The sequence below is a fragment of the Podarcis melisellensis genome, assembly GCF_964234715.1.
Source record: "Podarcis melisellensis genome assembly, chromosome: 5".
Taxonomy (NCBI): Eukaryota; Metazoa; Chordata; class Lepidosauria; order Squamata; family Lacertidae; genus Podarcis; species Podarcis melisellensis.
This window is the reverse complement of record NC_138537.1, coordinates 68,423,181-68,446,353: the sequence shown is the minus strand read 5'-3', so window position 1 is coordinate 68,446,353 and position 23,173 is coordinate 68,423,181. Positions and strand designations below refer to the sequence as shown.

Here is a 23,173-nt window from a genome sequence, read left to right as displayed (position 1 = left end):
GTGCGACTACAACCTGATGAGCCCAGTTCTTAATGTTTCTAAAGTGTTGACCCTGTCAGCTGGGCTTGTCTTTTGTGCAGGGCACAAATCAATTGCTACAGTCAGCTAATGCTACAGTGCTCAACACAATGACTCAGAAATAAGGACTGCTTAGAACACAATGCAGTGATTTTGAAATTGCCTTGGGCAGCAGATCCAGTGGTTACAGAGCAATGTTGTGATTTGCTTGCTCCTTGTAGATTTTTGTGCAGTGTCTCACAAAACCCTGTGGCTGCCAGAAAGGTTTCTTAATTAAGGCTCGTATACTTCTGTACCCTGATACATCTGTACGACGTGCTCAGACTAAAATATATATTAATGTAGCATCTTCAATGTATACTGCACTTTGCATAAGAGGATATGCCCCTGCCCAACTGGAGACAGGAGAGATGACAGAGGAAGCAGAGGCAAATGGAGGTGCATGTTCCATGTCGCTGTCTGTCTTGATCCTGTTCTTCAGGGCTTTTGATGATATACCTTGTGAGGTCACCTTGCTTAGACATCTTTGACACAGGGTTCTCGTCTCTCTCCACCCCCTCCCTTTGGGATGTCTTGCACCCCTTGTCAGCACCTATTTGAGGTGTGCTAATGTCCAGAACCTCACATTTTTAGATAATTTAAATTTTAAAAGGCCCTTAAAGTGTCCATTGTGCACCAGCTCCATTAAGCTCAAATAAGAATGGACTTTGTGCTTGTGTTTCTTTCAGTGCTGTTACATGTTACAACAGTCAAGACAGATCCTCATTTTTGCACCTCACAATTTTTAAAGGATGCTTACGTCTGTAAACATATGACCAACGATTTCCCAGCTACCACAATTGGCCAAAGTTCCCAGGGGTATATTCATTCCTTGCTTTGAAATATGTGAATGTCCTTCAAACATTTAACAAAAGCATAGTCAATCCAGTATAAATGCAAGGATTTGTTTTCATTGCAAAATGTAAGCCACTTCTCTCTCACTGCAATAATATGCATCTTAAAAAGCAGAGACATCACCTTGCCGACAAAGGTCTATATAGTTAAAGCTATGGTTTTCCCAGTAGTGTTATATGGAAGTGAGAGATGGACCATCAAGAAGGCTGATCGCCAAAGAATTGATGCTTTTGAATTATGGTGCTGGAGGAGACTCTTGAGAGTCCCATGGACTGCAAGAAGATAAAACCTATCCATTCTTAAGGAAATCAGCCCTGAGTGCTCACTGGAAGGACAGATCCTGAAGCTGAGGCTCCAATACCTTGGCCACCTCATGAGAAGAGAAGACTCTCTGGAAAAGACCCTGATGTTGGGAAAGATGGAGGGCACAAGGAGAAGGGGACGGCAGAAGACGAGATGGTTGGATAGTGCTCTTGAAGCTACCAGCATGAGTCTGACCAAACTGTGGGAGGCAGTGGAAGACAGGAGTGCCTGGTGTGCTCTGGTCCATGGGGTCACGAAGAGTCGGACATGACTAAACGACTAAACAACAATGTGTAGGTTTGCATACTGTACTAACCAGATTTTGGGGGGGCGGGGCGGGACATTTCCCAAATCTTAAGACTTAAGCCAGCATCAAGAAACACAAGCTTCTGTAGTCACTGAACACTGACAATGCTCTGCCACCAGCTCTTGTGATCCCAATTTGCCTTCACCAACAGCATAGACCAGGTTTGCTCAACTTGGTGCCCCAGATGTGTTGGACTGCCACAGTGCTGCACCAATTATCCCCAGCTAACACAGCTGGAAGGAAGGCAAATGTCCATTGAATGTCCATAGATTGAATGTCCATTTATTTGAGGTGGGTTAGAGTTAGATGGCTATTTGGATAGAGTTCCCAGTCGTCTTCAGAAAGAGGTATCCAGCGATGCTGGTACGTAGTCATTATCTTTGTGATGTGCTGAGTCCAAACGTTTGTATTAGAACACCTACCTGCAATGTAAGAATTTTGATAGGACTTGTGATGAGGCACCTGAGGTATCCCCAGTGCTAAGCATTTACAAGCTGTGTGTATTGCATTAGCTAACTGCCAAGTTTCTGCTGAGGACAGCTTTCAAAACAGATGTATCTAAAATAACTCGCTATAAAACAAAAATATATTTATTAATCAGCTTGCCCTTAAACATGTCCATATGAGGTATTGGACTACTACTCAGCTTCATAGAAATTAATTCCAGATCTGCTTCTCTCTGCTGTGAATTTTATGTACCAACTTAATCCAGCGTTGCTGAATTAATTATACTTCATACATTATAAAGGAACAAACTTATTAAATATATATATATATTCAAAAAAGAAAAAGAAAGTACATACAATTAAAAGAAACCCTTTCCAATCTCATTTAAAATAAATTGTGTTCTCCGAGTTTAGACCTTGACCTACTAAGTAATTAACTATATTATAGTGGGTTTGCACCGAAATTCAGTGCTATACTACTTAATCTGTAGCACTGAAAAAGATTTGTCAAGCTTCAGGTTGGCCCATTTGGTATAGTTGGTAGTACCCAGAAAGAACTACTCTATGAACAATGAGAATGGCAGAATCTGGCCCTGCATAATCAAACCCAGCCATATTAATGTCAACCTCAATAACCAACAAGCAGCTAGGGGGAAAATCAATGCTAGACGATAAAGGACAAAACTGGTCAGGAAAGAAAAATGATTGGGAAAGCTTCTACGAGGGAACTGCAGACAAAGAAGAATAAAAATAGTCCTCGTCTCCTTTTCGGGCTCTAATATGCAGCATGAAGTGCATTGCTAAGTGCATAAACAGCTTCTTGGTTACTGTTGTTAAAAATAAAAATATGTCAAGAAGCTTTCTGATGTACCTCTTTTCTTTCTGCTGCAGAAGAGATGCCTGGCTTTTGTGAGCAAGTGGAACAACAAAAAAACCCCACCTCCCTCTGCCTTTGCTCTGGGTAAAGGAAGAACCAAAGGGGCCTGTATTTGGGCAAGCAGAGTACCTCTCAAAAGGTGCTGAAAATTGCTGTGTGGAGGGGAAGATCACTCAGGATCAGACCTCCAATGAACTATCTGTGCTCTTCGAGGTGACTGGCAAAGTCAAGCCTTAAGAGCCTCAGAAGAGACTCTTGATAGCTGAAGAACGAAAGTGATGACATCAGCCAGCTAAGGAGTGAATAGGGAACGCAGGGGTTGCATATTTTAAGAGTAATCATTAAAATGGTTCGTAGTTATTCATATGCCACAAAAAGAGTTTCACTTTGCCTGCCTTTGGGAGAAAGGCCATAATGCATGCAAAAGATCCTAGCTTCAATCCCCATCTCCAGGTAGGGATGGTAAGGAATCGTTGAGAATAGTCCTGTAAGTCTGCTTTACCTGTGAAAGGTCCCAGCTCCAGGCAGGGCTGGAAGAGAGTCCTGTCTGAAATCATGGAAAGCCACTGCCAGCCGGTGTCGATGGACCAATGGTAGGACTCTAGGGCAGCTTCCTATACTGAAGATCCACTGGCAGTGAGAGAAGATAATACTTAGATAGACTGACATAGTATAAGGCAGGCTACTGTGTTCCCATATGCCACTGGGGTTTTTTTTTAAAAAAAAGCCACGACAGGACATCCTGAGATGCTAATGCAAGGAAACAGGTGTTGGTTGAGTTGGTAAACAACAAAGCCCAGCCCACCCTCAGGAAACAATTGTGCTGCTAGTATAACTGGATGTGGACAGTGAGGATGATCCCCCAAGTAGCAAACAGGAAAATGTATGCCATAGCTCCTGCATTCTAAAAATTGGCAGGTGTACATTTATTCTCTTTAGCAGAATTTCTAGAAAACTGTTTTGTAACATTCAAGGGACAGGGATATGGATGCGAATTGGACATTTCTTGCCAGTACTAAAATAAGCAGCATGATTCAGTCCCATATCAAATACTGCCAACCAAATAAACAATAGAATTGTAGAGTTGGAAGGGACCACGAGGGGCATCTAGTCCAACCCGCTTCAATGCAGGCATCCTTTGCCCAGTGTCCTTTGCCCAGTCATTAAGAAAGACTAGGTTAGATCTTCCAGAATTTACTCCAAGCATTCAGTAATATGGGGAATAATATTTCAGATATTACCAGAATTCTTGTATTTGCTTTTGCCTTACCTTCCATCTACCTTTTCACTTCTCACTGTTTCTCCTTATATACTCTTGTTCCCTTCTTTTTGTTATGAGATGAAATAATTCTAGAACTCATATACAATAGCTTGTAGATGTTTTTAAAGATACGGGTCACAACACTGTGAGCCATAGTAAATGCTCAGAGCTGCACACAAGCGAACACATCATGCCCACTGCCTTTGGGGCTACACAAGGAAATAGGCAAGCATTATCACACTGCTGGGTGTGATTTTTCACTACCATGTGAGCAGAATCATCCAGGGTGTTGTCCACGTGGCAAAACCTGGCCCCTCGTACGGAAAAATGTTGCTTTGCATGGATTGTGCTCCATGGACAGTGCTCCATGGACAGTGACCATTTCAGAGATGAAAAGAGTTACTTGCAGCCCACCTGGACATGCAGTAAGAACCCCTTCTAGGCAACTGAAGATGGGAGCTTTTGTAAACTGAAAGCATCGATTCTTAGGGCAATCCATGAGTAATAACTAGCATTAGATATGTGTTCAAAGGTAAGCTAGTAAAAAAAAATGGATTGGTAACCTTGATTAATTTATTTACAACTAACTGAAAGCCTGTTACACGCAGAATGTATTATTTCATCTGTAACCAGCACCTATTCTTCAGTAAAAGAACCAACAAACTAAAATATCTTATTTGAACAAGTAATTGTTTTCACTGTGTTCAGACCAAGGTGAATTTGCAAATTTAGAAGGAGGACAGAATGACGCTGGCCCATCAAGAGGATCCATTTAATTCTCCTTCTCCTTCTCCTTCTCCTTCTCCTTCTCCTTCTCCTTCTCCTTCTCCTTCTTCATCATTGTGCAGTTCTGATGTCATTCTGTTGGGGCACTGGTCTCTACTTCAGGAGAAATTTAACTGCCCAGATGTCGCATAGTAACCAGAGCTATCTGAGGAGAATCTCTGAGAGAGGTAGACTGAATTCAGCTGCACTTCTCCGAAGCAGAAGTTCTCAAAGAGCTGAAAGAAACGAGATGGAAATAATGAAAGATCCCGAAAAGCGTGTGCTCATATTTCTTATGAGTGAAACTACAAACAATATTTTTGAAACACTTTGATTTTGTAGGACAGTAAGAAGCCAGATATAATAGCATCACAGATTATATCTGGCCTCTGGCCCAACCGTTGGCCATCTCTGTTCCTGACATTTCACAATCCTTGTTTACACTTGCCTCAGTAAAACACAAAGGGAAACATAAAAGTGGAATCAGCCCTTCAGACAAACTTTTGCTTGCTTCCCTGGGCTCCCCACAGATTGGAATGTGAGTGCTGCTCCTTCATCAGCCAAAATGAGCTCAGTGACCAAGTTCCCAGTAGATTTCATAAAATATGTTACTGCCTCTCTTTGTTGGTATGTAGTGGTATCACAGAAGATATGGATTGTGGCTCAAGGAAGAGGTAAAATTATAGTTTAACCCTGAGTCTTCATTCTTCTGCGACAACCATTTTAGGTGCATCTGACTGACATGTGATCACCGGTGCCACAGGTCCTTTTGGACCTGGAAGAATGGCAGAACAGGGGTGGGCTGAGGTGTAATGGAGCAGGGGATGTGGGGTAGAGGGACCAGGAACAACAGCCCCACACAAAATGGTCATCGCCAGTAGTTCATGAACTAGGTTAAACAAGGCTTTCTTTGGTGAGAGCTAGTTTGTAACGTCCATGATAAATAAACTGAGTTCATTTAATTAATGCAGGTTATCAAACTGCATACTGAAAGGAGACACTCTCGGGTGCTTTTGTTCAAGATAAGAAGAGTGAACCGGAACAAAAGGCTCTTTGACCCAATTCCTTCAATGAAGTCTTTCAAGGGCACTTAAACCACACACACACACACCACTCCTGAAACCTAGTTCAGGAGAAAGCTGCTCCAGTGATTAACACTGTACAGGAGACAGATGAAACGATTACATCAGAATATATTACAAAGGGAAGCCAGTAATATTGCTTTGAAGAAACATCACATTCAAGTGCTTTTCTCCATTCCATTAAGAAGCAGGAAATTGCTCTGCCTTTAAAATGCCTTTGGAAAACCTTTCAACAAATACACTAATTTCAAACTTGGTTTAATGCTGCTGTGCCAAGGGTCAACAAGGGCTGAGTAGCTTAGTTTCCCCATCATGGAGGTCTTAAAAACCCACACTCCATCTGACTTCTTCTGCATTTTATATCTGTCCCTACAGACCTCAGCTCAACATGGGCACATACAACTCTTCTGGCCATTAAAGACTCCCAGCGGCTTTGAAAAAATCTACAGCTTCATTAAGCCCTGCTCATCCAGAGCTGACAATGCATTGATTCTTCTGTGTGAAACCACTAAAATTCAAAAATCTACTTGGCAGGCATAATGTAATATATTTCACTTCTTTCCAGAAATGTACTGAACTCTCCCTGGTACGGTTTATCTTAAACCACTTCTTCACTGATGTTGGCCATTTATTTTATGTTCCATGACCCTCTTATGTAAATCAGGATTTGCCCAAGTGGGTGGGGCATCTGACACCGTAAGAGTTTGCTAGGGGAGCCTGAGGGAGAGACATATACTGTACTGCTCAAAGATGAAGACACTTCAAGGCAAGCTGCAGCTGACTGGGCTGTACTGTCAATCTCGCTGCAAATATACGGATAGGGAAGAGCAGAAGCAAAGACAGGGACTTAAAATGATCTGGTTGGCTGGGCAGAATACATTACGGGATCTAATAGGGTGGTAGGCAAAAGGAATTTCAAAATCTTGAGTCTCTAAGTATGGAGCCTTGGAAACAAACAAAAGGTTCTTAAACTATAAATCTAGCTTTTATTTTCAGATCCTTCTTCCACCCACGAGCTTCAGAGAACAAAGTAGCAAAGGAGAATTGCAATAAACCTCACTGTCCCTACTTTGGCCCCTCCTTGACTATTTTTCTGGTTGCCTGGATGGAGGACAGAGTGGAGTGTCAGTGTAGAAAGTCACCTACTGTGTAAAGAGTAGAATTTACATTTGTTGCTCCACCCCTTTTTGGTTCTGGCCCTGCCCACCCAGTGGCGTAGCGTGGGTTGTCAGCACCCGGGGCAAGGCAAGTAATTTGCGCCCCCTAACCCATGGATTTGCGCCCCCTAACCCTAACCCCCAGATGTTGCGCCCGGTGCGGCTGCCCCCCCTGCACCCCCCACGCTACGCCACTGTGCCCACCATTGGCATGTGACCCCTTGAAGCATGCCAAGAAGGGAATGTGGCCCTCACTGTCCTCCACCCTTGGTCTGGAAGCTGGTCCTGAAAACCTGAGTTACTAAAAGATTGCCCCAACAACTGCTGGAAGTGCAGTTACATTTTGAAAAGGACATGAAACTACACAGGAGGAGGCCAAAAATTACTTTGAAATAATCAAGATTCTAGGAAAATCAATATTTGGATAATAAGACATATCCTTTTATTGCTTCTTGTTAAGCCTAGCGAGAATACAGTTTATCGAAAACATTTAAAAATAAGTTTTGATGTCATATTTAAAGCACAGGGTAAAAAAAGGAGAATTGAAAAGCCCTATGCAATTATAAACATGAATCCATAATGAGGCTCCAAAATCTTATGTTCCTGCAATCAAGATATACATTTCTCATATATTAGAACTAATAATGGTGTGTGTAGGGGGTTGTTTTTAAATTAAAATCCAGTTTGACCGAGCACAGTATTTAGAGAATATTTTTTGAAGACTGCAGCAATTTTGACAGGGCATAGGCTTTGAGCTTAGTGGCCAGAAGTGGGATTTTAAGACTACACCTGTTTTTTTATTTTCCATATATTTTAAATAAGTAGCTCTCACAGGTCCTCATAATCCTACCTTTTTGCTTACTCAGCAAACAGGATGCTCCCTGCACTGCCTACACAACAGGAAATTGTTACTGTCAGATTGTTTGTGAGCCTGAAGATGTTTTTAAAGTGAGGAATATTGAAGTATTTATTTGCAGTGGCGGGGGCGGAATGTTGAAGTTTTAACTTCTAAGGGGATTATTTGCCTGAAGACAAGCTAGCGCAGGAAGCAAAATGCATATACAGGATATTGCAAATATCTGTTTGAGATAACAAAAGCAAGCTCTCTCTTCCCATATAGGCAGTTCTTATTTGAAAATAAGCTCATGCACACACACACACACAGACACTTTTCAGGGGGTACTCAAGAATACGCAGTACCGACACCTCTTTTTGTTGTTGTTGAAAAGTGTAGCACTTACTGTAACAATTCATGGTGTGTACCAGCACCTATTTTTCTAGAAAAAAGCACTATATACCGGTATATGTATACACACACACAAACACACTTTGTGTACACAGACACAAAAACAGATATAGTAACTAAGTGCAAGAGCATTCTCCCCTCCTGCGGTTTACAGCAGCTGGTATTCAGAAGCATATTGCCTTTGACAATGGAGACAGGAAATAGCCAATAGTAACCACTGAAAGTCCCATCGTCCATGAATTTGTCGAACCCTCTTTCAAAGTCATCCAAGTTGGTAGCCATCACTGCCTCATGTGGGACTGAATTCCATAGTTTCACTAAGCTTCACTGGGTGTCTGCAAGTTTTAATGTTATGATCCACTTTCTCCATGCCATGCTATGATTTTACAAATTTCTATAAAGTCACCTTTTGTCTAAACTAAAAAGCCCCACAGCAGTCCTATCGCTCAAGAAAGGGTAAGGGGAAACATGAAGCAGCTTAGTCATGCTGGCAACATGACCCGGAAGCTGTCTGCAGACAAATGCTGGCTCCCTCAGCTTATAGAGCAAGATGAGCACCACAACCTCAGAGTCGTTCACGAATGGACCTAACGGTCAGGGGTACCTTTACACTTATTTAAAATACCTTTTACACTTATTTTAAAAGGATACACTTATTTAAAATAGCCACCTGTTCCCAGAGTGGGGTGTGACTTCAACATGTAAAAAAAAGAAGACAGAAAATAGCACTTTCCCACAGTGAACTTTACTAGAACAATTGATTTTTCTAGAAAGGTACCAGCCGTACATTAATCATGAGCATAGCGCAAGATTTAAAGAACAGTCCCAGCCTTTTCTCTTCCCGCTTTCACATCAAGCTTCCTACTTTTATTACCTCACTTTATTCCCTCAGGCCTCAGGTGACTGAAGCTGCTGGATATCAAGAGTAGGCAGATGAGGGCAATAGCGTAGTCCAAAGGGCATAAGCTCCCTCTCAAAGCACAGCTAGGAAAGAGGCTCTTGGGAGCACAGATGGTAGCAAAAGGTCTCTGATATTGCAATGTTAATTTCTTGCTTTGAAAAAGGGGTCCCGTGACCCGGCCTCCTGAGCTTAGGTTTAATAGAGCTGCCTTCTACTTCACATCTGATGAAGTTGACTCTGGGCCACGGAAACCTATGACATAATCAGTTACAGTGGTACCTCGGGTTAAGTACTTAATTCGTTCCGGAGGTCCGTTCTTAACCTGAAATTGTTCTTAACCTGAAGCACCACTTTAGCTAATGGGGCCTCCCATTGCCGCTGCACCGCCAGAGCACGATTTCTGTTCTCATCCTCAAGCAAAGTTCTTAACCTGAGGTACTATTTCTGGGTTAGCAGAGTCTGTAACCTGAAGCGTATGTAACCTGAAGCGTATGTAACCCGAGGTACCACTGTAGTTTTCAAAAGGTGCCACACCTGTCCTGATTTCGCTTACATTATTTCAGATTAAGGGGAGTTAACAGCAAGTAAAAAAACGTTAGCAAGTTGGATGATCTTTTGTTTGCCCTCCTTTGTTTTCTCAAGCCACCCAAACTTTACTTATGATTGTAGATCTTTTGAAGACAGAGATGAAACTGCTGTAGGCCACCCTGAACCCATGGTCTTGAGTGGGTTAAACATAGGATTAATAAAATTAAAATTTTCAAAAACATTTTAACTATAGTTTTAAGAATACTTTAAAGTGAGGCTTCCATAAATGTGCACAATATATTTTGCTTTGGGCAGAATGAGTGGAACACCCCCTTTCTTGTCTGCTCGGTTCCTGCAGTTTCCTTTCGGCTACTGTCACGGCCACTCAGGTCTGGTCCCAGCTCACAAGAGACCTCACTCCGTTGCAGCTTATTTACAGGAAAAGTTTATTGAAGATTTCTGCTTCTCATACAGTTCAGCATTGTGGCCGTACGTCTGCCACGTTAGACCGCTGAAGTCCCCTCTGACTCCTCCCCTCTTCCGCACCAACTTAATAGCCTGGCTCTAGACCACCTCTTCCTCTCCTTTCTTTTCCGCAGGGTCTTCCTGCCCCCCTGGGTTCCCTCTCTCCGTGACTCGCCTGAGGCTGAATCCTCTGCCGCCTCTTCCCCCCTCTTTCTGGCTTTAGGGCCGGGCTCCTCCCCTGAGCTCTCTCCACTTCCGCGCGCCTCTACGTTTGAACTTGGCGCGCGTACGTTGCTGCTGACCTTTCTTTCGACCGCTACACCACCCCCTGCTCTGCTCTCCACCCTTTCCGGCTGAACACCCTGCTCCAACCCCCTCTCTCTGTTCTCTCCTAATCCTGCTCCCTCCGAGAGGCTGACGACTCCACCCCCTTTACTCCGTTCCGGCTGAGACGTCTCTTGCTTCCTCTGTCTTCCACTGGGCTCCTCTCCGCTTCTCCCTTCTCCTCCCCTTTGCTTGATTAAGGTAACCCCCTTTTGAGAATCCTCTGACTCGCTGCTCAGACTCGTGGATTCCCTCAGAATTCCGTCATCTTCTTCCTCATCCTTCTGCCCCTCCTCCCACTCGCTCTCCGTCTCCTCTGTCATCTCCTCCTCTCTCCCAGAAACCCTGACATCCATCCCCCCCTCGAAGCCCCCCCTTCCCCCCTCCCGCTCGCCGGGGACCGGTTGTGGAAACTGCGGCTCTTCGGGGGTAGGCTCAGGATACAGGTCGTCTACGTCAATGTTCTCTGCTGGCAGTTCTGTGTAAGTGTATTCGAAGTCGGGTTCTTCCCCCAAATGCTTCTCAGTCTCTGCTTCCATCGCTACTTCCTCCGGTGCTGCCCGCCAAGGACCTATCAGCCACCTCTTACGCCATTCCTCCTCTGGCTGCTCCTCCCACCAATAAGGGGTTTCCGTGTCCACCCCCGAGCACGATCCCCTGGGCGGGCTTGATTCTGGTGTTCTTTCCTCGGGGGAAGAGAAACCCCTGAACGTGCTATCTGACAATGTGGGTGTGAAAAGCCAGTCATCAAAGTACTCAGCTGGCATGGGTCTATGTGGGAAAAGTGCATGGAACTCTTCTTTCAAAAGGGGTTCGTCTAACTCGTAGCCTGGCACCCAACTATTAGCAGCGGCTGGTGTGCCCTCCCTGGCGAGAAAATATTCAACTCCCTCCTCCCCCCATCTCGAGTCCAGTATCTCTGTGACCTCGTTAAGAGGTTCTGGTCTTGGCGATTCCCCCCTCTCAGGCGCCCTCCTACGTGGCTCTGGGGGTGCTCCTGACTCTTGAAACCTGTGTGGGGTTTTGTAGGGAGTGAGCACCGACCTATGAAAGACCGGGTGCACCCTGGAACCTTCCGGAAGGGCTAGACGAAAAGCCACCGGATTGATCTTAGCCTCAACTTGATATGGCCCTAGCTGCCTGTGTCCTAACTTCTTCTTGGCCAATGACCTGGCCGGCATCGCGTGGGCTGCTAACCACACCCAGTCCCCAACCTGGATGTCCTCTCCCGCCCTCCTGTGCTTATCGGCCTGCACCTTATACGCCTGTTTTGCCAGCTCCAAATGTCTCCGCAGCTCCTCGTGCACCTCTTGCAACTCCGCTGCAAACTGGTCGGCATCTTGAGGCCCCCCCCCTCCTGGTGCCGCAAATCTCGGGAAGGTTCTGGGATGACGGCCATTGTTCGCGAAGAAAGGCGTCACCCCGGTGGAAGCGTGTTTCGTGTTGTTGTAGGCGAATTCAGCCATCGGCAGATAGTCCACCCACGCCGCAGGTCGCTGGTTGGCGTAGCACCGCAGGTACTGCTGCATGATCGCGTTGACCCTCTCCGCTTGACCGTTGGTTTGTGGATGCCTCGCCGATGTCAGGTTGATTTTGACGTGCAAGATGCCCAGAAGCTTTCGCCAGAAAGTGGAAACAAACTGGCGCCCCCTGTCGGACAAGACGGACTGCGGAAGTCCATGCACTCTGAAGACGTGATCGATGAAGAGCTTTGCGGTCTGTTCTGCCGTCGCCACCTTGGCACAAGGGATGAAGTGCGCCATCTTGGTGAACAAGTCCACCACCACTAACACCGCCGTCTTACCTCTGGAGCTGGGCAGGTCTGTAACAAAGTCCAACGCTACCCTCTCCCACGGTTGCTGCGGTGTCTCCAGCGGTTCTAGCAATCCCGCCTGCTTCTGGTGCACTGGTTTGGACCTCTGGCAGATATCACACCTGGCGACGTAGTCCGCCACCTCTCCTCTCATCTGGGGCCACCAAAAGTCTCTAGCCACCAACTCCATCGTCTTTTCTTTGCCGAAATGGCCTGCACTAGGGGCGTCATGCAACTGTTGCAGAACCTTGGCTCGAAGATCGTCGGTGGGCACGTAAAGGGCACCCTTACGAGTCAAAAGTCCATCTTGTAATTGAAACTCATCGTTGTGTCGCGACCCTCCGCGTAGCTCCTCCATCTTAGACTGTGCAAACTGATCCCTTTGCAACGCGCGTCGCACCGCGTCCAGGTCGACTGCGATGGTAGCGCACGTCCACGCCTGCGGTGCGAAAATGTGCTTTGCTGCGATTGGAGCTGCTTCCTCCAAGTATTGCGGCTTTCGGGACAGCGCGTCTGCAATAACATTGGAGTCTCCTGGGATGTATTCTATTTTGAAGTCGAAGTCCGCAAAGAACTCCGCCCAGCGCATGTGTCGCTGGGTCTGCAACTTAGCCGTCCGCCAATACTCTAAGTTCTTGTGATCCGTGCGGACCTGCACCGTGTGCTTGGCTCCTATTAAGAAGTGTCGCCACGCTTTGAAAGCTGCATGAATGGCCAACAACTCCCTGTCCCATATGGTATAATTGCGCTCCGTCTTGCTGAGCTTCCGGGAGTAGAACGCACCCGGTCGCCAGTTGCCTTGTGAATCCTCTTGCAAAAGAACGGCCCCAACCGCTCTATCTGACGCATCGGTCTCTACCCGCATGGGTCTGCCGGGATTCACGTGGAGCAGCTGCTCTTCGGAGGCGAAAAGACCCTTAAGCGTCCGGAAGGACCGCTCCGCTTGTTCGGTCCAGACGAACTTCTTCTTCTTGGAACTGAGGGTGTCAGTGATCGCCGCCGTCGCGTTCGCAAAACCTTTAATAAACTTGCGGTAAAAATTAGCAAAGCCGATGAACCTCTGGACCTCTTTCCGATTTCGAGGGCTTTTCCAGTCCAACAGCGCTTGAACCTTAGCCCTGTCCATGGCCAGTCCCTCGTCGGACAACTTGTAGCCAAGGAAATCAACCTCTCTGACATCAAACTGGCACTTTTCCAACTTGGCGTACAGCCTGTGTTCCTTCAGCCTCTGCAGGACCTCCCTCACGTCCTTATCGTGATCCTCCGGCGATTCCGAGAAAATCAGGATATCGTCGAGAAAGCAGACACACTTTTTGTAGAGGAGACCTGCTAGCACGTGGTGCATAAATGCTTGAAAAACGTGGCTGCCATTTTGGAGGCCGAAAGGCATGACTCTGTATTCGTATGTGCCCAGAGGGGTGAACATGGCGGTCTTCCACTCATCTCCTTTCCGGATGCGGATGAGATTGTAAGCTCCACGTAGGTCCAGCTTGGTGAAAATCTTGCCCCTCCTGACGGTCGCTAAAAGGTCGTCAATCTTGGGCATGGGGAAAGCTTTGGGCTTAGTCAAGCTGTTGATGAACCTGTAATCCACTATAAGCCTTTTTTGGGGCGTGTCCTTCTTCTTCACAAAGAAAACAGGGCTGCCTCCCGCTGCTTTAGATTCCTGGATGAAACCGCGCTTGAGGTTATGGTCTATGAACTCCCGAAGCTCTTGCATTTCGTCCTCCGACATGGAGTACAGCTTGGCAGCAGGCAATTGCGCCCCTGGCACTAAATCAATCGCGCAGTCGTAAGGTCTATGAGGCGGCAACTTGTCAGCTTCCTTCTCACAGAAAACCTCCAAGAATTCCTGGTACTTGTGAGGCACTGTTTGCACCATACCCAGATGCAATGGCTGCTCAGCTTCTCCTCCCTGCTCGGTCTGAAAGCAATGCTGAGCACAATACGATGAACAAAAGTTGATCTGCCTCTGGTACCACGCAACCGCGGGACTGTGCCTCTCCAGCCAACTCATGCCTAACACGATGGGTGTGTCCGATAAGTGGGTGACATTGAAACTAATAAGCTCTCGATGGTTGCCAATCTGCATCATCATGGGAGGGGTTTGCTGCACCACTTGCCCCCCCAGCAACTTCCTGCCGTCCACCGTGACCACGTTCAGAGGCGTCGTTGCAGGCAGGAGCGCCATGTTGTGCTGCTTAACGAACTGCAGTCCCATGAAGTCGGCGTTGCTTCCCGAATCGATCGTTATTGGAACCTCGAGGAGTCTCCCATCAGGCAACTGGAGTGTTGCTGTGAGCAGAACTGCCGGTTTGGGAGGCAAAGGGTCCACGCTCTGCAGTGATGCTGGGGGCTTGTCTACAGATCCGCCTGGCTGAGCCCCAGTAGCTCTGCTTCCAGCCAGGCACTGTCGTTTCCCTGAAGCTGCTCCCCTGGTTGCACCTCTGCTGTTACAGTTGCCAGCGCTGCAGTGTGCTTCTGGAGCCTCTGGGGGCACTCTTTCGCCATATGGTGCGCACTGTCACAGATGTAACACTTCCTGGTTCCTCTAGGAGGCTTCGCTTTGGCTGCACCAGGGACAGGGCTCTGGGATGGCTTCTGAGCCCTAGCACCACCAATCTCCATTGGCTCCTCTCTGTCCTTCCCCATTGGCGAGGGGTGCGCACGGCTGAAGTCCCTGTGCACAAAAGGGAGAGTCCTTGCTTGCGCACGCGCTTGGGGCCCGTCCTCCTCATGCCACGGACGCCCCTCATGTCGAATTCCAAGAGCTAAAGCCCGTTGCACCACGTCTTCTAGGGTCTGGGGTCTGTCCCCCCTAGCGATCTCATCCTTGATGGGGGGGCTCAATCCCTCCCAAAAAAGATCTCTGACCGGTTTACTGTTCTTTGGCCAATCTAAGGCGGTGAGCAATGCAAAAAATTTAGAGTGGTATTGGCGCACAGTCGCTTTCCCCTGCCTCAGCCCGTGCATTTGACGGCGCGCAATGTCCACATCCACAGAGGATTGAAAACAAGAATCCATCGCTTTGATGAACGCAGTTGAATCGCGACGGGCCGGTCCATCTTCGCGCCACAAATTGCGTAGCCAAGCCCTGGCCTCCCCATGCAGGTGCGAAACAATGAACCCCACTCTCTCCTCCTCATCTTTAAAATCGTGACGGAGTAAGTGCAGTGCATATACAACGTCCGCTCTGAAATTGGGATAGTCTTGCAAGTTGCCATTAAAATGCGGAACTAGGGCACCCCCCCTCCGTCCAAGCGCAATGCCCTCCGCTCTGGATCCTGGGGCCCCCGCCTTGTCCGCGCGCTCCCACCTTGCCTGCAAATCCTGGCACGTCTTCTCCAAGTCGTCATTCTTCTTCTGCGAAGCAATGACTGCCGATGTGAGAGCGGTAACCTGATTCCGCAATGCAACCAGCTGCTCCTCAGCGCTCATGGCTGCTCCCGTTCGTGAGCTTCGCAAAAAAAAATTTTTGCTTTGAGAGAGGGGACTTACTGTCACGGCCACTCAGGTCTGGTCCCAGCTCACAAGAGACCTCACTCCGTTGCAGCTTATTTACAGGAAAAGTTTATTGAAGATTTCTGCTTCTCATACAGTTCAGCATTGTGGCCGTACGTCTGCCACGTTAGACCGCTGAAGTCCCCTCTGACTCCTCCCCTCTTCCGCACCAACTTAATAGCCTGGCTCTAGACCACCTCTTCCTCTCCTTTCTTTTCCGCGGGGTCTTCCTGCCCCCCTGGGTTCCCTCTCTCCGTGACTCGCCTGAGGCTGAATCCTCTGCCGCCTCTTCCCCCCTCTTTCTGGCTTTAGGGCCGGGCTCCTCCCCTGAGCTCTCTCCACTTCCGCGCGCCTCTACGTTTGAACTTGGCGCGCGTACGTTGCTGCTGACCTTTCTTTCGACCGCTACACCACCCCCTGCTCTGCTCTCCACCCTTTCCGGCTGAACACCCTGCTCCAACCCCCTCTCTCTGTTCTCTCCTAATCCTGCTCCCTCCGAGAGGCTGACGACTCCACCCCCTTTACTCCGTTCCGGCTGAGACGTCTCTTGCTTCCTCTGTCTTCCACTGGGCTCCTCTCCGCTTCTCCCTTCTCCTCCCCTTTGCTTGATTAAGGTAACCCCCTTTTGAGAATCCTCTGACTCGCTGCTCAGACTCGTGGATTCCCTCAGAATTCCGTCATCTTCTTCCTCATCCTTCTGCCCCTCCTCCCACTCGCTCTCCGTCTCCTCTGTCATCTCCTCCTCTCTCCCAGAAACCCTGACAGCTACCTTCCCCCAAAATGTGATGCACCACTTCTGTTTTCAAACCTGGGAATAGCTACAATCAATCACAGGGCTAATATACACCAGGCTACCAGCAGAGCAGCACTGCAGCTCCATTTATGAAAACCTGGACATGCCAGCACAAACTACTGCTTTTAAATCACCTGTCATGAACACAGCAAGCATGAGAAACATTAATAGATTTGGCTGAAAAGGTGCTGGGCAGCAGGACGACAAATATAACCAGAAGAGAGAAAGGGGAAGCAGAGGTATTTAAAACTTCCTTCATGTAATCTCTCTGCTCTGCGCTTTGGGCAGCCTGGCCTGGATTTCACTGTGACTGTCACAGGTATTGATCGGTTCCAAAAGCTTTGCTCTTGCCTAAAGTGGCAAGGCCAAAAGGACCAGTTGGAATTAATTAAAAAAAGAGAGAGAAAAAAGAAAACCTAGCAGTTCTGCAGAGAATTTCAATACTTCAATACCATGGGAACAACTCACTGCAATGCTCTGCAGTTAAAAATCTACCAACAAAGAGAAGCAGTATCAGAGGATAAGATGCACACATTCACCCGGAAATGAATACACACATGCAGTCAGTCTGTAGGGAATCCATTCACTAAAAAGTATCAACCATATAAAGCACCGGCTAAGGATAAGGAGATTAATGGTGCAAAACTGTCCTTTGTGAAGCCGCACAAGAAGGCTGGCAAGAGAAATAACATGTCCTTAGCTGCCCGTACAGTTTATTCACAAAACCAGATACTCCCAGCCACGGGTGTGGGAGGCTAAGGACTCAGCCTGAAGGTAAGAATGTTTTAAGCATCAGAAGATGGAGGGGGGCCTTTCTCAACCTTGGGTCCCCAGATATTGTTGAACTACAACTCCCATCATCCCCGCTAGCAAGGCCAGAGATCAGGGATGATGGGAGTTGTAGTCCAACAACATCTGGGGACCCAAGGTTAAGAAACACTGTGTTAAGGAATCAGATGCCTTGTTGGTGATACAAAGCAGCTACGCTGTGTGGTATCACCCCCAAATCTAAATATACCCCTAAGGGTGATAGTTTTTAGACTTGGATACAAGATCAGATAGGATATACAGTAAGAGCTGTTGAACCCATTACAAGAAGTGATGAATAATATCCTTAAGGAAAGAGAAATACCAGAGACTTGGAAAGAGGCACTGATTACACTAATCCCCAAACAAGACTCTGACCCAGAACAAATCAAAAATTACAGACCGATTTCTTTGTTAAATATAGATTACAAGATCTTTTCAGGAGTCCTGGCAAGGAGACTAAAAACTATTCTGGTAGAAAGTATTCACAAAGATCAATCCGGCTTTTTGCCAGGAAGACAAATGAAAGACAATATAAGGAGTGTTATCAATATAATAGAATACCTAACAGACAGATGTGACAAAGAAGGTTTACTGTTATTTGTCGACGCCGAGAAAGCGTTTGACAATGTAAACTGGGAATTCTTGTTGAAACAATTAGAATACATGGAAGTGGGCACCGAATTTTACAATGGGATAAAAGCAATTTATACCGAACAAAGAGCAAGACTGATAATAAACAATGTGGAGTCGACGGAACTGATAGTAAGCAAAGGTACAAGACAGGGGTGCCCGCTGTCCCCACTATTATTTGTAATGATATTAGAGGTATTATTAAACTCTATTAGAGACAACAAAGAAATCAAAGGAATCAGAGTTGGCCAACACGAATACAAGACTAAGGCTTTTGCGGACGACTTGGTCGTAACAATAGAAGACCCACTCGATTCAATAAAAGAAGTTCTGACGGAGTTCGATCAATATGGGGAAGTAGCAGGCTTCAAATTGAATAAAAAGAAAACAAAAATAATAACTAAAAACATGCTAGCAGATAAAATTGAGGAACTACAAAGAGAAACAGAAATAGAAGTGACTAAGAAAGTGAAATATTTGGGCATATGGGTAACGTCAAAGAACATAGACTTATTTAAAAACAACTACGAAACAGCATGGAAAGGAGTTAAAAAGGATATAGAAACGTGGGGTAGACTCAAACTGTCATTCTGGGGGAGAATAGCCACGATTAAAATGTCGGTACTTCCAAGACTGCTATTTTACTTCCAGACCATCCCGGTGATTAAAGGCACAAAGATATTCAAAACCTGGCACAGGGAGATTTCCAAATTTATCTGGCAGGGGAGGAAACCGAGAATAAAATTTAAACTATTAACGGATTCTAAAGAAAGGGGAGGCTTTGCCCTGCCAGATTTGAAAATATACTTTGAGGCATCATGCCTGTGCTGGGTTAAAGCTTGGATAAAATTAGAAGAGGTAGAAGTGTTAGACTTGGAAGGCCATGACAATCGATTCGGGTGGCACGCTTATCTGTGGCATGGGAAGAAGAAAGTACATAAAGATTTTGGGAATCACATTTTTAGGGGCCCTCTGATGGAAGTGTGGGAAAGGTATAAAGATGTCTTAGAACCTAAAACACCACAATGGCTGTCACCACTAGAAGTCATGTCGGTTAAAAAGAGCGATAAGAGAACCAAATGGGCAACCTATGAACAACTATTAACGAAGGAGGAAGGGAAGTGGAAATTGAGGCCGTATGACCAGGTTAAGTCCCATGTGTTTGATTGGCTGCATTACCATCAGATACACGGAATGTTCAGGAAAGATGTAAAAGAGAAAGGATATGCGGATAAGAATTCTAAATTCCAAACCGAGATTTTGGAGAACAATACAAAAATTTTGTCCAAAATGTACAAAATATTACTGGAATGGAATCTAGTGGATGAGGAAGTTAAGGCAGTAATGACACATTGGGCCAGAGATCTGGGTCGTAATATTTATTTTGAAGAGTGGGAGAAACTCTGGAACCAACATATCAAATTTACGGCCTGTGTACTATTAAAGGAGAACTTAATGAAAATGTTTTATCGCTGGTATTTAACCCCTGTAAAATTAGCTAAAATGTACGGATCCGATAACAAATGCTGGAAGTGCAGAGAAAAGGAGGGGACTTTCTACCACATGTGGTGGGAATGCCAAAAGGTTAAAGGGTTTTGGGAAAGCATTTACAATGAAATGAAGAAAATGCTAAAATATACTTTTGGTAAAAGACCGGAGGCGTTCCTGCTGGGTCTGGTAGGTAGAGAGATTAAGAAGAAAGATTACAAGCTGTTTCAATATGCAACAACGGCAGCAAGGGTCCTAATAGCGAAAAACTGGAAATCAGAGGCTATACCGACACGGGAGGAATGGCGATCAAAACTTCTAGATTATGTGGAATTGGACAGGTTGACAGGAAAAATTAGATACATCAAAGATCAGAGGTTTATCAAAGATTGGGAAAGTTTTACAAGATATCTGGAAAGTCTAACAGAGGATCAGATAACTCTGGTGGGTTTTAAAGATGCTCTGTAAAAGATAAAGGGTAATGTTCAAAGGAAATGCATAAATGAGATAGTTTAATGGCATTACAAACAAAGGAATGCAGAAATAATGTTTATTATGAACAAGGACGATTTGTGGTAAGACTGAAGGAAGTCACCATTTCAAAGATAATGTAAAGAAATGTAATAATTTGCTCTTTACTTTGATTTTGTAAACAATAAAGATTATGCATGACAGATAGGATATACAGTAAGAGCAACCAGGGACCTAGTCAGACTTCTTGTGCCGGTGGAGCAGAGAGAGACAACACACTCATACCCACCCCTCAGTTTCCTCCTCAGGCAAGCTAAGCTGCCTAAACTGGTCCCATCATGACCCGCCCACAGAAAAGGACCTAAAAATATGATTACCTCAGCTTAACTCCAAGGATGGATGTTTCTAAGGGCACTCCATCAACAGAAAATGTTTGTGGTGACTGCCCTTTCCTTTATCGCATCTGCAGCACCCAGTTTTCCCAAGAGGAGATAAAAAAATCCCCACCAAAAGATACCATTGGGGTTGTTTTCATGTCCACTCTTTTCTGAAGGCAAAATTCACACTTATTTTGAAGCAGCGAGGTTCACTACATCATTTTTAGCAGGGAAAGTGGTCGCCTACCATCTCACTCTCCCACAAATGAAAAGCACCCAAGTGTACACTTAAAATAAGGGGGCAAATTCACCATACACATATTAATTAGCTCTCAGCCACACTGATGAAGAAGTGGGAGGACTTGACTTCAGCTACATTCAAATAGGTACAGACTGGTAGAGAGTTTGGGATTACACTCAAGATTACATTATTTGACTACAGTCTTAAAGAGCAATACATGCTCTGCATCTATCATGCAGATAATATTAGAAAGTAACTTTGCTCAGTTCTTGACTTACAGATCATAACTCTCCCTAGTTTTCCACCTGGAGACTTTGAAATTTTCAGTGACTACAACTAAATATACACTTTAAAACAGGCATTCCAGAGCCCTTGGCTTCACAAACTTTTATCTACTCAAGTGCTTAGTCTATATTGCAAAATACAGGAGAGTACCAAGCCCTCAGCCAGCTTCTCTTGAAATTATCCACGAAAAATTTAATAATCCTACCCTAAACAAGTATAAAATAACCTAAATTGAAAATATATTGGTCCCGTGGCTTAGAAGAACTAGCTAGTTAAACCCATGCTCTTTATAGCCTGTCTTTGTGGAAAATATTACTTAAAGTGCAAATTATTATAATCTTTCAGACTTTGACTAAATCAGAACCTTAATACCAGCACAAGCTAGAGGGAAATAAGCTGTAAGTAGCTCACCCATCAAGCATACAATAATTTATCAAAGAAGACAATGTTTGTTGTATTGGCCTGCAGCTCTTGTTCAGTCTTTTTTGGCAGAAATGAGTATCTACTACAAGGTCTCTGACAAGGAGAAGATTGGTTTAAAACCAAAGAGGGGTCTGCAAGTATAAATAAAGAACCTCTACTGCAGTCCTCTGGGAACCACATGGATTTAGAAACACATGCTATCCTGAGATGGCAGATATTGATACTGTGGGAGAGAGAAAGGGGGAGGAGGAATGCTTGTAGGGATAAGAAATAAATCAAAGTGATTGATAGGACAAAGGAGACTGATTGATACAAATGGGGTGAATTTCACAGTTCATGAATATGTGGAATGGATCTCAGTTGGCTAGCAGGCAGATGGGAACTATGGACGCAGTATGCTTTGGCCATCTGTCCCACACAACTCTCGTTAATGAACCTCCATTGCGACATGGAATGAATCTGATATTTTAGTTCCTAGAAGGCATGAAGCTGGAAGGAATCTAAAAATCACCTAAATCCAGCTTCTACACATCATCATGCTTTCTCTTTCTCTCTCGCACACTGATTTACACAGGTGATCCAGATTGCAATGCCCCACCAAGCAGGAAACAGGAAGGAATAAGAACATGCAGTCAATGAACATGCAGTAAAACAATGAGTTAAGAGCCTGTCCGTCCACACACACCCCCGGCACATCAGTACACTGGTACCTTGGGTTACAAACACTTCAGGTTACAAACTCTGCTAACCCAGAAGTAGTACCTCGGGTTGCGAACTTTGCCTCAGGATGAGAATGGAAATCGTGTGCCAGCAGCGTGGCAGCAGCCGGGGGGCCCCATTAGCAAAAGAGCACCTCAGGTCAAGAACCGTTTTGGGTTAAGAACAGACCTCCGGAAAGAATTAAGTTCGTAACCCGTCGTACCACTGTATTACGTAACAAGAACCACAAACTTACAGCACTTCAGTGATTTATGTTCCAAGATCGTTCAACTATTTCTAACAAAAGGGCCTCTTTGCTACATTTCCAAAGCAAAGCTTACTTCAGATCACGGGCGTCAATAAAATCAATAAAAATACTTAACTAATTGAGGTTCTGCCCTCCCCCAACATAAAGCCTGACACCCCCCCCCCCAAAATGAATCTTGGCTACGCCCATGCTTCAGGAGGCAAGTTGTTGTTCAGATGAGTAGCAGTGAACAGGCATTCAGTGGAATTCATAGATATGTTTCTTGAGTCAGATCTTTTACTGGATCAGGAGACAGAAGTTTGCATACAACTAACCATCACAACGAAGGAACAAATATGGAGGGTTAATTAGCTGATTCAGATCTTTTCATTCCACATTTGAAATATGTTTTCAATAACGTTTTGGTCACGTACAAAAAGCATATATCCGACTGTGTGCGACTCCAGACTCTGCAAGCCTAGTAATTACCTTACACCATTTAATGGCACCTAGAAGCTTTCCAGCTCCACAACCATTAAAAGAGCAGGTAGGCTGGTGCTGTTCCAGAGCGAAAGACCCTACCTTCTGCTCCAGAGTGAAATGAATGCTACCTTCTGTCAAAATGAGCCTGCTGCTCCTTTCTAATGGCTTTTTAAAGGCATGCTAGCCAGATGAAGAACAAAAACTTCTGTTATGGCACAGGTGCTTTGTGATTAAGATGTGCTGCAGAGTTTCACAAAAAGCACGGGGGACAAAATGAAAAGAAGAAAATGACGGCCTGGCATTCTTTCCTTACTTCCCATAGCAGGGCTTCCAAAACA

The 23,173-nt window shown here is 45.5% G+C and overlaps 1 protein-coding gene across 3 annotated transcripts in view; it reads right to left on the bottom strand.

Moving 5' to 3' along the window:
- Positions 1 to 4,657: 4,657 nt before the first annotated feature.
- The window catches only part of ASCC1 (activating signal cointegrator 1 complex subunit 1), a 57,082-nt gene continuing 38,566 nt past the window's right edge, over positions 4,658 to 23,173 (bottom strand). For all 3 annotated transcript variants that reach the window (XM_081913185.1, XM_081913186.1, XM_081913187.1), the window contains exon 10: positions 4,658 to 5,107. In XM_081913185.1, coding sequence (XP_081769311.1) covers positions 4,991 to 5,107 — 117 coding nt within the window. In that variant the 3' untranslated portion in view covers positions 4,658 to 4,990. The remainder of the gene's footprint in view (positions 5,108 to 23,173) is intronic.